The sequence below is a fragment of the Nasonia vitripennis genome, chromosome 1, assembly GCF_009193385.2.
Source record: "Nasonia vitripennis strain AsymCx chromosome 1, Nvit_psr_1.1, whole genome shotgun sequence".
Taxonomy (NCBI): domain Eukaryota; kingdom Metazoa; phylum Arthropoda; class Insecta; order Hymenoptera; family Pteromalidae; genus Nasonia; species Nasonia vitripennis.
This window is the reverse complement of record NC_045757.1, coordinates 23,600,606-23,618,166: the sequence shown is the minus strand read 5'-3', so window position 1 is coordinate 23,618,166 and position 17,561 is coordinate 23,600,606. Positions and strand designations below refer to the sequence as shown.

General features: G+C 42.7%; 2 protein-coding genes across 2 annotated transcripts in view; one reads left to right on the top strand and one right to left on the bottom strand.

Annotated features, from left to right (window-relative positions):
• Nucleotides 1-17,561, bottom strand: part of LOC100115031 (Krueppel-like factor 7) — a 378,332-nt gene that overhangs the window by 240,127 nt on the left and 120,644 nt on the right. The window contains exon 3 of the mRNA XM_008215036.4: nucleotides 17,003-17,092. Coding sequence (XP_008213258.1) covers nucleotides 17,003-17,092 — 90 coding nt within the window. The remainder of the gene's footprint in view (nucleotides 1-17,002; nucleotides 17,093-17,561) is intronic.
• On the top strand, nucleotides 3,569-5,178 carry LOC100114789 (NEDD8). The gene is made up of 4 exons (XM_001599264.6): nucleotides 3,569-3,803; nucleotides 3,884-3,901; nucleotides 4,692-4,804; nucleotides 4,881-5,178. Exons 1-4 carry the CDS (start codon nucleotides 3,786-3,788, stop codon nucleotides 4,963-4,965), a joined length of 234 nt encoding a protein of 77 aa, XP_001599314.1. The 5' UTR covers nucleotides 3,569-3,785; the 3' UTR covers nucleotides 4,966-5,178.

Sequence of the window (17,561 nt, the reverse complement as noted above, 5' to 3'; positions counted from 1 at the left end):
TGTCCAGCATTCGGTATGAAGCAAAACATAAACAGATTAAAGAAACCAGTAAAGCTACAGCAAGTCGAAAAAATCCTGCGCTTACTTTAGCTATAAAACAACAGTTACAGTTTTGTCATAGATTAGTTAAAAATATTGGATTTTCTGATAATATATCTTGTGGGACTTCATTGCATAAATTAGATAAATCTATTGATTTTAATAAGTTTAAAGAGTATTTACCGCTAAGTTTTTCAAATTTGTGTTTTTCATGTATCAAAATTCATGGAACAAGCTATGAGCCAGATATGGTTTTAAATATCACTGCAAATTATTTAAATATTTCCTTTGCGAAAATAAAATATTTATTTTTGATCAATGAAAACGAGGTTTGTTTTATTTACAATAAATTAAAGGAAGATTTGAATCCGCACGTTTGTGGTTACGAAGTATCAGAAACCAATGAATGGGGGTTTCTAAAACACAAAGATTTAATAGATTACCATGCGTATAAAGTGCATATTATGTCCGACCAAAGAGGTTATGTATTATCTTATAGTATGGATACTTTTGTAAAATTTTAATAAATTCTCAGTTAAGTTCAATGTTTTTATATTCGAATTCTTTCATTATTTTCCTCTTCACACATTATTAATATTATTTTAAATAATTTATTTGTTCTATAAATTTAGTTTTTATACAGGTTTTTACATTTTTTTATAGATACAAGAAAATATTGAGTAAACTGTTATTAAATTGAATTATTTTATTATTTTAAGAAAAAAGTTGTACCTTTACAAATAAGTATGTTCTTAGATACAGCTCAATATTCTCTTTTTATAGCATATTTTTACGATGCAATAAATATTTTCCGAATGCAAAATAGGCTGTCAAGGTAATATTTGATTTTATTAATATGCTAATTTTGAGTCAATATTTACTTTTATTGAAATAAAAAAAGTTGTATCTGCAAATAATTATTTTCTAAAATGCAATTCGATATTCTCCTTTTATAGCATATGTTTTTTGTGTTTAAATAAATATTTTCTAAATGCAAAATATAATAATGTCAAGGTAATATCTACTTTTATTGAAATAAAAAAAAAAGTTGTATCTGCAAGTAATTATTTTCTAAAATGCAGCTTGACATTTTCTTTCTATAGCATATATTTTTTGTATTTTAATAAATATTCTCTAAATGCGAAATATAATAATGTCAAGGTAATATCTACTTTTATTGAAATAAAAAAAAAAGTTGTGTCTGCAAGTAATTATTTTCTAAAACGCTGTTTTACATTCTTTTTTTATAGCATATGTTTTTTGCGTTTTAATAAATATTTTTTAAATACAAAATATGTTGAACTCACGACAAGATCTCCCTTCTTTGAATACACAATTTATTTTGTAAATGCAATGAAATATTTATTAAAATTTATTTTAGGGTGGTTTCTATATTTCTCTTTTCAAAAAATATATTTTATGAGTAAGTAAATATTTTTTACGCGGTACAAAAATTTCTTTTTTATCAACCTTCTAACTAGCTTAGAACAACTTTGTTATTGCTTGATTGTAAAAAATATTTATTAAAGTCTAACATATATTTATTCTTTAGGGCTGTATAGGAATGTTTAAATTTAAGAAAATATTTGTCTAGTACTATACAAATAAATGATTTTCTAGAATCAAATAAAAAAAAATTTGATTTTAACAAGCTTTTTTTTCAGTGTAATTCGAGCGCTTTTCGCGTTGTAAATAATTTTAAGTGCCTCGATAAACACACGCCCACTCGGATCTTACCGTCACGTAGTATTATCGTAATCACGATCGGTTGAGCGATTTGTCGCGTTTTGAAGCGCAGAAAAGTGAGACACCGAAAATTCCCAGCAAATCAAATAAACAAAACAGCCATCAATCTTCCCATCCGGGCGGCTATCAAGCAGCTTCCGCTCAATGGGTCCGCCCTCGCAGTTCTCTTTTAATTGAGCCCCTCCGCATCTCTCTCTCTCTCTCTCTCTCTCTCTCTCTCTCTCTCTCTCTTTCTAGCGTAGTGTATCATTGGGAGATCTCGGAGCGATTGCTTCCACACAACACCATACACGCGTGGCAATGACCCGATGACCCCGATGACCGGCTAACGATCGACCCACCGCGTTGCAGTATTATAGAGCTCTCTCTCTCTCTCTCTCTCTCACTCTCTCTCTCTCTCTCTCTCTCTCTCTCTCTCTCTCTCTCTCTCTCTCTCTCTCTCTCTCGCACTTGTACCTTTTATACTCGTACGTGTGTGTACATCACTCGACGTGGACTTGTGCCGATCTCGATAGATATGACGATCGCTATGGCCGAGGTAGAGTGTGCCGATGTCCTTTCAGCCGGAGGACGCTGTTTTTTGCTCGGTCTCGAGATGAGGAGATAAGGCAGAGGTGATTCGAGGAGGGTTTTATTGGCTGGCGTTTGAGATTACGTCTCAAGTGTGCCCCTCTGCAGCTGCTGCTGGCTTGACGTTTGCGACTGAGTATTAAATCTCATTTCCTCGTTTGAAATTTTTCCAGTATAATAGAAAAGCTTGAAATTGCTCTTTAGCAAACCGAAAACCCAAATACCACCGCGCGCGTATCGTGATACCCACTGTATAGCCGATGGCAATCGAAATTCGCACGCACCTCCGTCAATCAAGCCGCTATCGTATCGAGTTCAACACGGCACCCATACGCGTCGCGCTCGTCATGCGGAGCGTACACGGATACTCACAGGTATACAGCGCTCTGCATAAGTGCGACTATAGCTCTATAGAGTATCGCACAGAAGCGTAGGTATACACGGCCCGGTGCGCTGGATAATTGCCACTGATTAGCGCGGAATCTCTCGTCCGAGTGACTTTAATCAGGCGATAGCGTCCGCGTCTGTAATGACAGTAGCGGACGTTTCCGCGTCTGATTGATCGGACGATGCCGCACGGACGCCGCCTTGCTCGAGTGAGCCGTACCCGTAGAGCATGTGTACGTGCGGTCTTTGTCCGAGATATTTGTGGTTCTTGCGGGCAGGAGTGATTTATTGCTGGTTGGGCTTGAATTTGCAGGAATAGAGGCTGTTTCGCTCGGATTCTCAAAACCGATTTGACTTCTGAGTAAATTTCAAAATAACTCTCCACTGGCGTTATGAAACATTGGTAATCCGTAAATAGTAAAATAGAAATTTCAACTAAAGATCGGTAACGCAATTTTCAATGTGCTTCTATTTTTCAAAACTTGATTAACAGCGTGTTTATATATTTGTTGATTTCTTGGAAAAAATCCCAGTATAGAATCTTGTAAATTTCTGTTAAATTAAGACATATCAATTTTTTGTAAAAATTAAATTTTATAATTAATTTATTATATTAATAATAAAAATGATAAAATCAACATTAATTTAATTGATAAATAATTACTTGATTTATTTAAACAAAATTTCAAACCAAAAGTAAAAATGTCAAAAACAATAATAGAAAAACCTCAACTCGATCACAGAAAAATCCAACGCCACAGTAAGTACCTACTTACACCAAGCGCAGTCACCGCCGCATCGATTCGTATTTGCCGCATTTCGCGGAGCATGCGCCGCTCGGTCCGCTTCCACATTCCCGCCTCTCCAGCTCGAGAGCTCGAGACGAGCGAATCGCGGAACATGACGCACGCTAAGTCAAGTTTCCGCGAGTGTACCCGCCTACAGTCGCTCTCGTCGTTCGATCTCCGAGCGTTGTTTCAGCTCCGTGACTCGGTCGTTTGTTAGTTAGTCCCGCAAAAGTTTATAATCGATCATTCTCCAGAATGCTGATCAAAGTCAAGGTATCTCTCGCATTTATGCTCGAATGGAAATAACACTCGTATGAATCGCCACTTATCCGTTTTATTTCTTTGCTTTTCAGACTCTCACGGGAAAGGAGGTGAGCGCGAGGAAAATTCTAACCTAAACGAACAAGAAGCCGGCTATCGAGTTTTTTCCTTGGTTTATCGTTGTGCAGTGATTGTGTGGGCGGTTCTTGTTGTACAAAAAAGTGCAATGTTGCTGCTGATAGAGTCAGCTGGCACTCTAACCTAAATTGCTAGAGTTATTGCATTGCAAAGTTTGGCCTTGTGTTGGGATGATGGGTTGTTTGTTAACTGATGCTTATTAGCTTATAGCTTATTTAATTGCTCTGTGTTAGTGGATATTTGTCTGTACTAGCTCAGAGGCTCAGTCTTTGCAGTGTGTAACTTTGCTGACTCCGTATCGTTGAAAATTTATTTCGCGTAGCACTACCCAGTATACAAGTTTGATACTTAAAAATTTATTGACAAGTATTTGATCGATTATGAAAGTTTATTCTGTTTACGTATCAGCAGACTGTCGATTAATGTTTTATCAAATAACCTTTAAAATTTTAAAACTAAAAGAAAGATGTCAAACAAAACAAGTGCACTGTAAATGAGTGTTAGGATTGTGTGTGCTTTAGCTAATATTATAAGTTTTACCTATAATACATCATTGAATTTTGTGATTCTACGCTGTATCGTTTTTAAACAAATAACTAAATTTTGTATTTTTATCCTGTTTTTGAAAATTTATAGAATTTAACCGGCACAAACTCGCTATAACATAATTTCAGTTAAAAGAAAAGAATAGCACCGCAACCTAATATTTGAGAATTATTGATTTTGATTGATTATTTAAATTTGATCATTTCTCATACTCAGATCGAAATCGATATTGAGCCTACTGACAAAGTCGAGAGAATCAAAGAGCGAGTCGAGGAGAAGGAAGGCATTCCACCGCAACAGCAGAGGTTGATTTTCTCAGGAAAACAGATGTATGTTGCTGGTATTTTTTTGTTCAAGAAGAATTATATTATTTGGACTTGCTAAAGTTTTTGAATTTATCTTCAGGAACGATGAGAAAACTGCCCAAGATTACAAAGTTCAAGGTGGTTCAGTTTTGCATTTAGTACTTGCTCTTCGAGGAGGATTGTGAGACATACCTATTACATTCAAAGAAGCCTGTTCAAGAAAAAGTGGCAAACTACATAATGAAGCTCACAGAATTAATTTGTTTTTAAAGTTTAGGCTTTGTAAATATAAAACGTTTATGACTAAGTATAAAAGAATAATTTAAACAGTCACTTTACTACTATGTTTTATAACTAATAAAAGGGAATAAGTTATAAATAAATCATTAAATCATTTATATTTTATTTATATTCTATTTATACATTCCTGTCCTTATCCTGTGTAAAAATGTTCATAAACACAAAAAGATCATTGCTTAAAGTTTATTAATTATAGAACTCAAATAGTTCAAGAATACTAAAATACATCTCTTGTCTCTTGTCAATTTCTTAAAAATTAGCAAGTAACAAAAGCTTTATTAAAATTTTTCAATATCGAGTTTGCTCTTACAATCGCCATCCGGAGGGTAATGTCACGGCTCTCTCGTGTAAAAAACTTACTATCTCTTTCCCTCTTCTTTTGATGATTAAAACGAGACACTGAACAATTAAGTACGCGTATTTTTACCAACTTTTTATCGAAGATTCGGACATTATATAAACACTCTCTGCCATATTCGACCAGTCACAACGCTCTGGTATTTCAGACTGAACAATTCTTTCAATTTTGTTTAACATGAAGTTCCAGTTGTTCTTGGCGTTTGCCCTCGTACTGGCCATTATCGGAAGTGAGTAAATACTTTTGTTTTGTATTTTGTATTTTTTCTAGATACTAAATTTTGCTTGAAACGTTCGTTTGAAAATGTTTTATCGCTTAAGATTTGTTTAACTTGTTCAAAAGCAGTTTAAAAACTCCAATTTTTCTTACTCATTCTTGTGTTCGATACTTTTTCTAATTACCAAATGTAAAGTAAAATAAAAATCTCTACCAACGTGTTTCATTATACACTCGGAAATGAAAAAATATTTTTCAGTGGCGCATGCCAGGGAAAATTGCATCAGTCTCTTCAGTCCCGAGACCTGCCGTAGGCTGTGCAGAACCGATAGTGCCATCTGCAGGTTCCAAAGTGCCAAGTGCGACTGCTACACGCCAAGCTCCAACTATTAACTATCAACGTCAAATTGTCAATTGTCAAACGCATAGTTTTGCTTTGTTCCTTTGTAGAATTAAATAAGGTCACAATCGATCGTGATACTCATGCTCACAACTGAGTTGGGGAAATTCCAATCGCGCTGAAAACGAGAAACCGTGTTTCATAGTCAACAAGCTTTTTCACTATATGCATGTATTTCGCTATGATATTATTTATCTGTACACTTCTGATAATGTAAAACTTTGAACATTATAACTGGTTATTTCTAAAATAGGTCACAATGAAAGAAGCTTTACGTATATAACTATTCTAAAAATTGTGAACGATAATTGATTGTAGAAAAAAGTTTTTATGAAATTAACGAAACTTATATACACATTATAAGAAATTATATCTCCTCCGCGACCATAACTCAAATTCAGATATACATATAACAAAACCCAATATCTTGTTTTTCCCTCGTTTTTCCCTTGTTACCACTAACTCCCAGCGGCTACTGCAGTCGCTCTTTCTCTCTCTCTCTCTCTCTCTCTCTCTCTCTCTCTCTCTCTCTCTCTCTCGCAGCATAAATCAGCGGCACGAGACATGAGCAAATTCGAAGCGCGCGCTTTTCGAAATATCGTTTGAGCCTATATAGAAAGCGCTCGCGCTATCCGCAGGTTTATCGCGCGGGATTTCAATTTGTGCGTACGACGACGTCGGGGACGACGGACACCGCTGTATACTCCACGGTTTTACGGTCGCGACCAGTCGTTCCGGAAAATTGAAACCGTGCGATCGCTATAATGGACTGTGTGTCCCGATATTTCACCGCAAGAGCCCGCGCGCACGTAAACGGGAGCAAACTTTCGGCTTTAAAATTCGATGTTTGCTGTTGAGGGATCTCGTTATATAGATTGCAGTCACGGGCTGTACACAGCTGAAAATCGAAATTTCACACTGCAGCGGAACGGAGAAAAAATTTGAAGAATTAATTCCGGAGTAGCAGGTACGCGAACAGGTGCGATAATAAGCAAATCAATCGCAATTTTAGGAGGTACAAAGTATGCCTACGAGTGTTGGTGTGCGAGTTCAGATGTGAAACGCGAAGGACAACGCCCCGAGCGCCGACGCGCGGTATACCAAAAGGGGAGACGCGAGCAATTTTCTTGTCATTTTCGCTAAGATTGACTTCGAATTACCACTGACGCTCGTTCCCGCTCGCGTATGCGCTTGCTGGCCATTCGTTCGAGGAATTACTGTAATGACATATAAGTAATGTCAAATTACGCGAATAATACGAATAATCCGTAAAGTACTCGTGCAAAAATAGACATTTTTTATTCTATAAAAAAAAAAAATTGAAAAACGAGACAACGCTCCGGACCTGCTGCTGCTTGCAAATCCCTCGGTGATCGAGCAGCTGTTACAAGCGACAACTGACTCGACAGATTCCGCGTTTCCTTATGGCCAGGCAGCTCTCTTCTATGCAGGCGTCATCTCCAGCCCACAACGTCGCAGCCGCAACCAGATTTCGAAAGTAGCGCAAAAAGACGACGAAAAAGTATACTACTCCGATGCTTATTTTCACTACCCGCAGATATTGAGGAAGTACGTACATTATGGCTCAGTTTATATGCCGTGTAGCAGATTTTTTCGCTTTACTATTATACACGCACCGATGGCGCTGCGTGGCGTGAATCGAATTTTTCCGCGATAAAATTATGATGAAATTATGGTGGCTATAAACGACACCTCGTGTGCTTGATGTTATGTCGTTCGGTTGCATTGATAAGCTCCGGGATAAACTTTTGAGCGGCACGAGCGTTAAAAGTTATGGCAAACACGTGTACATGTTTACGCAATGATCCGTCGTCTACCGTATCGGAACTTATTAATTCGTAATAAATCAGAAACATTAAAGTTGGTACACTAATATGCCTACAGACCAAATAGCCTTATCGAATATTACCAGTTACTGAAGAAAGCTGTGGGACACTAGAGATGGTAATAACTTTTTTTATCGGCTTGGTCAATGGGTTTTCTTGATTTTGGCAGCGTGCCTGACCCTGCTTATTGTACCCTCCATAGCTGTAATCGAGTATGCTATGCATAGATCGGTAATATAGCTTAATAGATGAATTGGTTCAGAAAAATAGTAAAATTAAAAGGTTTCTTCCCAAATTTTTAATTGCACTTTTACAAAGCACACTTCTTCTCAGAACTGTATAATATTCACATTGAAAATAAATACACCGTAAAAAATTCCATAGCGAATCACAGTCGCATTGTACTTACTAAGGTAACAATTTATCACTCCGAAGGTCTATAATTAACAAAATACCTGCCCGCGAGGAGTGCGCGTTGAACCAGCCGCACAAGGCTTGATTAATCGCCCGGTAATAGACGCACAATAATTGCCAATCCATTCGGCTAATCGTCCCAAAAACCCTCCGACCACTCAATCAACTCCGAGACAACGAGCCATGTGATTTTCCTAGCGGCAAAATCGGAGGAGGAGCCGACACAACTCTAAACTCCGTCGCGCTATCTCCACCTGCGCGATATGTTTCTCAACGATCTCGAGTCACGGCCCGAACAATCGGCCCTTTGTTTAATCAATCCTTTTTCATGCGAGTGCGATTATTCAAATGAGCCGCTCTTTACGACGCTGTCGCGCGGATGCTAATGTGTCAATTATCCGCGTGCGTGTATTCAATCGCGGCTTCAGCCGTATGATACAAAGAAGGCGACACGTACGCGTGTCTATGACTTTATTAAGAACCATGCATTTGTTCGACGACGAAACTGAGATAAATGATCTGCGTTGGGAAACTGCCGCGTGCTGATAAGAATTGTTCCTTTTTTCGTATATTTATTACAGTGGTATACTCTGGAAGTTATGAGGGCTTCAATGACAACCGAATTTGCCGTAAACAGTGCAACCGTGGTACCAGAGGTCCGAAGTGCAACTGCTGCCCTCCGGGCAGTTTCGACTACGCGTGTGTATTTATGTGTCCAAATCCCACTAAAATCTGCACTAACTATTTGGGAAAATCAATCCCTATTCGTACATCCTTTCCTCACTTTGGAAACAATAACTCCCAGCCAGACAACGGCAAGTATCTTTTTTTTCTGATCCACAACGTATCCATTTTTCGTCAACTAGCTCACCCCAGTTCCCAAACTCGAGCCTACAGTTACAAGCGTATCATTCGAATCGCATTTTTCTCTCAGCGTAGCAAATTCAAAAAACGGTTAAATAACATAATCAGCAGAAATCGTTGACAATGAGCGAATCAAGACATTCTCGTGCCCTGGAAAATCGAAAACAAGCGTAGAACTCGCGCGTACGCGTGCGCGAGTCGCATACAGTAGAAAAAGACGTCTATGATGGGACCGCCGCAGGCAGTTGCGCGTGTGAATCGGCGCACGGCGTGCCTAGTATGACTCTCTGTATAACGCGCCGCCCATCACTCGGCCGCCGCCGAGCGAATATCTCTTCGGTTCAGTGTATATAGCTATAGCCATAGAGATACTTCGTGACGGACACGGACACGCCGGAGAGAAAGAGAAGTTCAGTGCGTTGCTTTCGCCGGGACGTTTCGCTGCAGATTCAGAGAAATATACAAGGTTTTTTGGTCGACTACTGGAGATATTTAAAATTTTAATTTAATTTATCCTGATATACAAACAAAAGATCATCGCTCACCATCACAACAACCTCCACTCTTGCAAGTCTAAACGAACGAAGCGAAACAATCGGCCGGTCCCTAGCGTGCGCCAACGCACATTCTCACCATTACGAAAATCCACGCGACGATCAAACCAATTTCCCGAGGAGCCCGCGGGCCTGTCGATAGCGCCGAGAGAAAAGAGCATAATAATGGCGAAAGTGTCGCCCAATTTTCTTGAAATCTTCATATCCCTCGCGCGTCGCGTCGTCGTCCCATTTCACGCGCGAGATATCGAGAGAGAGAAAGAGCGCACGCGAGATCCCCTCTGACCCTGACTTGTATACTACTCATCTCATCTCTTCTCATCTCTCACTCTCTCCCTCGACATTAGGCTCTCTCTCTCTCTCTCTCTCTCTCTCTCTCTCTCTCTCTCTCTCTCTCTCTCTCTCTCTCTCGTCTATACATATAAATATATATACACACACACAGACAGAAACAAAGGCTGCGGGACACGTTTTCCATTCCCGTTATGCATAGGCGTTGCTGCTGAGCGCACGGATATTTAATGGAGTATCCCGTAAGGCTTTTTCGATTTGGAAACCTAAATGTCGATCAATCATATGTTTGTGCTGCAGGCTTCTCCCGATGGGAGGAAAGAGAGAAGCCGCGATTTCTTCCTTCGCTGATGCTCGAGTACGTTTACGCTTTTTGTATCGCGAGAGGGATAATTGAGTTACCGATGATGAGCGTGAATTCGTTTCGGCTATGGGAGATGGTTTCACTTTTATCATAAGTGCGAGCGGCGGTGAAAGTTATTCAAATATCCCGCGGAACATTAGGACGCGTATTGGATCAATTATAAGGGACAAGTCGACATGATATACCGAGAGAGAGAGAGAGAGAGAGAGAGAGAGAGAGAGAGAGAGATGCGAGCTCAAGGTCGTTGCGTAACATTGAACTCTATCGTTTGGTTTCGTCGCTGAAAACGCCACTCGCTCAACTGCGATAAGCTCCTACTATTTTTTGGTAAACACCGTACAAAACAAAACAAATCCGCCCGTGGAATCCAGCCGCGGAAAAACGCAAATCCACAAAAGCCTCTCGCTCTGAGAAGGCGCACACGAAGAAAGCTTTCGAGCGAGAGAGAGAGAGAGAGAGAGAGAGAGAGAGAGAGAGAATGTGTGCGCGCAACACCGCACCTTCGTCACGAGAGACGTCCACGCGCGCGCATCTTCGCGCGCGCCTCTTTGTTTCCCTAGGCGTGGGCGTCATAGGAATCTATTGTTGTCGGCTCGTACGAGCGACGAGAGCGAAGAGTCTTCCGCGAGCCAAGTGCCACGGGCTTGACCGGAACACGACTCTCGAGGCACGAGTCGTTTTTTGATACACTTCTATCTCGAGGACGTGCGCTTTCGCAAAGAAAAAGCTGATAATTGGCCGCTCAATAATCCGAAGAAGCAACGCAGCAGAGATAGACATCAAAGATGATCTTAATGACGACATATCCTCTGGAATGTCCACTTTGCGGCCCACCTTTCGCTCGGCGTGCACTCGCGGAAAAATGAAACGATCGATGAGACGCCTTCAGAGTGGTGCGCCGACTACGCGACTACTTAGAGGCCTACGCGCCTCTCTTCTGTTTTCTGCTCATTGTGCGATTATGATTTATGGACTCGTTTGTTTTGCTCGCTGAAAATCGAACGATTTCGAGGAAATCTTTCTTTTCGGAACTGATGTAATTCATGCGGAGTCGGAGGTATTTTACGAGGTATCCTTAGGTAACGAAAGTCAGGCTGTGCGCAGAGATCGAGAGCGAACAAGGAAAACGCATTAGCCGCCGCTTTACGTAAGCCTTTCAAATTCGAATTCGAAGCGTATTCGACTCTTTTCTAATCCTTTATTAGTTCATTAGTCATATTTAGAGGAACTCCGGGCGGCGATTCTCCGAACGGGCATTCTTAACGGTTTCAAATTCCCGATAAGCGTGCTTTTTCTCCGCTCCAAAATTATCGTCATCATCTTCGCAAATTCGAAGCGTCGCACATCAATCAGCAAGTGCAGCGTTGCTCGGGGCGAGATTCCGACTATCGGAAGCGATCGCAAAATGGCCAGGCAATAATTTAGTCGACGCTGACCCCGGATACGCGCACTGGTACATACGGCAGCAGCCGAGTCACACTCCGGGACGTTGTGTACCCACTACCGCTACCATACGTTTACACACTGCATCGGATGCAGCGTCATTCGCACGCTTTAACGGGGGTGATGCGTGAGTTTCGAGACGAGGCGATTCGTTTTCCATCGGTATTCGCGTTTTTCCGCCGGCGAATCGAATCCTCTAATATGAAAATCCTTCTCGGCAGAGTTATGGTAAGCTTATCGGCCCCCGCTCGGAATCGTACGTTTCAATACTACAAGCAACCGAAAAGCCCGCTCGTATTTGCACAGAAAGCTCTCATATTCCCATCGAGTGCGCGCCGCGGTCGATTTATCAACCCCTTGATCAAACTAACAGAACCATCCGCAGCTTACACACAGCGAGTGCAGACAGCTCGCGTAAAAATGATCGCCCGCAGCGAAGAAGATTCCCACGCAGCCGGGAGCATGTAAAAATCCAACCCCCGGCTAATAACCCTGTGGATCGCGTTTAAAAGCCCGGCAGCAGCTGAGCTTATGTGCGCGAAATATCTCAATACATCGAATCCGATCGACGGCCGTACACGCGCCGGCTGCTGTACTTCGTTTATACGGGATAGCTACTCTCTCTCTCTCTCACTCTCTCTCTCTCTCTCTCTCTCTCTCTCTCTCTCTCTCTCTCTCTCTCTCTCTCTCTCTCTCTCTCTCTCTCTGTCTGCATGGAGAGATCGCGCCTTCTCGGAAGATGTTGGCTCGCGGACATCGTGTACTGCTACTGCTACGGGCTGAGCGCACGCAAGTTAATACGCAAGCGATATTAGCCTTGGCGATGTATATTATGCAGCGCGATGTGGGAAAGGACGACTTTTTTTTTGGGAAAGGGGAACTTTTACTCCCCGGGTCTAAGATGCTTCTCGAGAGTGTGTGTGCGCGGTGGAAGGATTTCCAGCGTTTCCTGCGACCGACGAGCCACACTTTCGAATTGATTAGTCACGGCTGCGCGCGCGCGTGTTCAAATTGGTTCCGTATCTGGAAATTGCGAATTCTTATAATTACGCCTATAGAAGCGCACGCGTAACGTACCTCGCTTTTTCTAATCCCATAGCCTTATCACCGAATGACTCATATGTGCACTCGATGAGCTCACGACTGAATCATCCACCCTTTTACCTCCGCCGCGCTCGTACGCGCAGGTAAATCGCGGCGATAAAGACTGCAGATCTGCGGGATCGATCCGGCGACAAGCTTCCGCGTCATAACATCGTGTGTACACATCGAATCCAGAGACAGAAAGAGAAAACGTGCTCGCGGCTCTCTCTCTCTCTCTCTCTCATCGCTTCAAGGGTAGCTCGTCGTAGTTGTCGTTTGCGCATCGATCCCCGCGCAATACAAGCGCTTATATACCCCTATGCTCGTGGCCGCTCCGGCCGTTAATGAGTCATGTTTAATTGGCGTGGGAAGCGGCCGCGGCTTATTCGCTCGCGAGGCTCAGCCCTAACGGAATCTCGCGTGCGGCGTGCCTGACGCCGGGGCATTAGCTGCTCCTGCCGCTGCGCTAGAGCTAGAGCACTGCTGCAGTCGCTTCTTCTTTCTCCTCCTCCTCCTCCTCGTCCTTCTCCTCTTCTTCTTCTCTTCTTCTTGGGGCGTAATGAACGCTGCGGGCTGACGACCATTTGCTCGTTTTGCGGAATTGAGCTAATTTTGTTGTGTGCATTGGGACATTTTTGGTGGGGAAAGTAATTAGGAGATCTGATGGGTAGTTTTTGGTTTTGTTTCGCGAGTGGAGATGATGGCGTTGATTTGATTTTGGACTCATTAATCGTTTTATGAGTACACTTCGATTAAGCAGCGAAACTGGTAAGCAGACTAGTGACTGGCCACTGGCTAAGAACTACTAAGTATAATTTATACCAATCTATTATACGAATAAACAGGTATAATAAGAACAATCGAAACATTAAAAATCTACTTAAAACTACCGTTTACCCAAATATTTCTCTAATACAAAAATCAACCATATTTTCAAGATGCATGAGTGTCGAAGCGATAGCAGTAAGTCATAGATGCAAATATGCGACGTAATTTAAAATCAGAAACGCGACAAAAATTACAACAGTAAACATTCTGACCTCATGGAAAAAAGCCACCCATCAAACCCCTCTACCTCGCCTCTCTCGCACTCCCCGGCATGGCTCCTAAATCCTTCATTTCCCGTTTCCTCCATCCAAGCCTTCCCCACTCCTGCCGCTAGTTATCTCTTTCTTAGGCATCTCGCGTATGGTCCCGCGCGTGCGAAAGGGCAGGACGCGACAGGTACATTCTGCGCGCGAGCTTCATGCCTGCGTCTCTTATAGGTAAATACGCGCGCCTTATAAGAACAGCCACGGCAGCCGGAAATAGCCGGCATAACGCGTGCGCGGATTCCGTTTGTTTCGAGAGAAGAGACTTCCGATTTTTTTATCCCCCTTTTTTTCTCATCGCACAGGGCAGAGGCTTACTGGGAAGACACAGAGTCAGCTTGCGCGTGAATTATTATGATTAAGCCGCATTGTTTGCGGATGAAGTTTGAGTTTTCGAAGTATCGTGACTGCGAAGTAATGATGAACTTTCGAAGTGCGCGCGGCGAATTTGAATCTACTTCGTGACTATCAGAACGTCCGAAGGTGTTTTTCAATCATGCTCGCGCGCAGGTAACGCTGTGCGAGCTTCTATGAATAATGATTTACAGCGAGCATGTTTACGGCGCGAATAATAAATTGTGTTTTTTTCATCAGCAAACGAGGTTCGAATGAGATTTGATAAGAAATTCGAATCGAAAGTGTTACACAGCCGTCAATCGATAAAATCATTCTAATGTCCGCAAATTGCGCGTCGGATGATGTATGCTCTTAATTGCGTCCGACGCATATTTCCACACATAACAGAGCGAGAAACGAAAACGCGAAGCTCACGTTCTCTCAAAATCATCAGCACACAAAAGCTCGAAAATATTCCACGCGTGTCGCGCGCACGGGCAGAATTTTCAATTCGCGGAGGGGAAGTACACAGTAGCAGTATAAGCGGGAGCAGAAGTGGCTGGCGCATCACGAAGTGTGAAATCACGATCCAAGAAGGGGTAGCTGCTATACAGTGTATATCGTCGTGCGCACGAGATGTCGTGATAGTTGGCTCGCTGCGGAGAGTCGGAAAAACGTGCGGCCCGATCGCGGAAACGCCGTTTGATTCGGCAAAAATCCGGCGAGTCGAGTCCGAGGGGAAAAATTCTCCTCTACGTACGGCGAACTTCGCGAGCCTGCTGAATATCATTGTTGGGGATGCGAGTTCTTGCTGGCTCTTCTCTGGGATGAGATGCTTTCCCAGGAGTTTGGGGGATGAGGTGTTATCAAGAAAAAAAATTATAAAATAAGCTCTTTGCCAACTCATTATCCTAGAAAGCAACGAGCTCCGGTTGCCACTAAAATTTAGAGATCGCCGCAGCGCAGCCGGCCGCCAATACAAACAACCGCGAAAGTATAAATTCATACGGGGCCATCAAAAACGCCAAAGACACAATGTGCGCGCGCGAGAGAGAGCAGAGAGAAAAAACAAGGCTCGTCGCCGCCATCGTCGTGGCAGGGGGCTCGGCTCTTCGTAAAATTTATACGACCATGAGGTTTCTCCTCATATATGGAGCGGCCGACGATGACAAAGTTTCGCGCAGCCAGCCGCCCACGCAGGTGCGCCGTGCGAACGAAATATTTTACGCTCTTACATAAATTCGCGCGGCTGCGATAAATATGAAAAGGATTGGTTCTCCGAGTGCACACAGCGTCTTCGTGGAATTCAACGAACGGATTATCCGCTTTATTTTTAGTATACACACCGAGAGCGGTGATAAGATTGCGGCGTAAAATTGTAATTTTCAGAGGCGAGTATGAAAAGTGCGCGGAAAAAAGCGCATCAATCAAAATTCAAATCAAACAATCGCGTAAGACAGACGCGAGTGCTCGTCGCGCATCTGAAAATAACGAATCCGAAGCAAACCAATTCCACCGCGGGAGAGCGTAGAGCAATCTACTCGCGCGCGCGCGACGACGATCGTGTGCAACACCTCGACGATATAATTCGCGGCCGACTCATATCGCGCCCGACGTATCATCATCATCGCGGGCACGTCAATTAGCGCGCGTACGTATATGTGCGTCACCTCGGCATTGTTTTCCTCTCGTCTCCGTGACTGTGTGTGTTTGTTTGTGTGTATAAGCAAAATGATGGAAAAAAATCGGGTCCGGCAGAAATGAGAATGCGAGGATTGCTACGATTATGGACACGCGCGCGCGCGGACGGAGGTCGCTCGCGGAAAAACCACAAATGGGTCAAAGCTGCCGATGAGCTTCGACTCCGCAGAGTGCGTGAAGGAGATTGCGCTGCGATTGAATTTTCCAACGGGTGAATGACTAAAAATCAAGCTTCAATGGATCGTAGGCCCGAATTTTTCCAAGCCACCCGGAAACGGACCCCGAATGATAAAGTACACGGCGACGAACAAAGGGAGTCCCCCGCCGGAGTCGCAGAAATCAATTCAAGCCACGGCACGAAAGAAATTCCATCCATCGGATCGAGCAGCCGCGATGAATCGCGTCGTCATCGAGTAGAGATCCTCGCCCTAATCCTCGCACTTTCTCTCATTGTCTCTCTTTCTCCCGAGTATCTATCATTGTCTCTCTATCTCTCGAGTATAGCGATTGACGCTTATACCTACATCGGCGTTTCCTATATGTACTCCGCAGACGAGAGATTGACGGGAATTATTTAAGAGCATCGGAGCCGAAAAGAATCAACACGTGGGTAGTGCCACTGCATAATAATAGCCGAAGCCGCATGTAAAGCGACAGATTCGATCCATCAGTTATTATAGTGGAGATTTTTAGCTGGTCGTCTGAGGATTTGCCGCGATTGTTCGCGCGTGCGGTAGTTGATCGGTGTAACGCGACGCGCGCTGTTTTATGAATTATTCATCACGGATTTCCACGACACTTGTTTGTTTTAATGAACAATCGCGGTGGCTTCTGACTCGGTGTTAAGTAAGTGTGCACTTTTATCGATTCTTTAATCTGGATGAAATATGTTTCGGTAGAAAATTTACCATTTGTGTTACAAGTATAATAATATTATTGTTATGAAAATAATGTGCTGACCTCTCTTGACGTTGGAGCCCCCAGGATGCAGGGGCTGTCCGAGCGGCGGGGCGCACTGGCCCACCGCTTGCTCGAGAGCTCGCTCTCCTCCTGTAAAAATGGAAAAATTCATTCTGTTAAATAAACATAATTACTGAAATTACAGCACAGACAATGAAATACTGACTGTTTTACTATACTCAGTCATAATTATTTTTAGCCGAAGCGCCATCATCGTACGCGCAATTCAATTAAAAAGCATTTTGCATTTTCAAACAGCATTATAGCTAAACTGCGTTTCTCAACATCGCGATTACTCCCTCATCACGTCCTATCAGTCTCATCGCGATATTACAATTACCACTAGATCTTCAACTCTCCAGATCCAGAAACTTATCGCCTACTCCCATACCACCTAGAGATTACACTTACATAAACAAGAAAAACGCATCACCAGCCTCGCCGATAAATTCCCGCTCCTAAGACCGTAAAATCCAAGACCAGAATCAGCGTGAGCGGAAAAAGAGAAGCGACGACTCAAACAAACGCGGGGAGTCATTCTCGCAATCCATCACGTCCA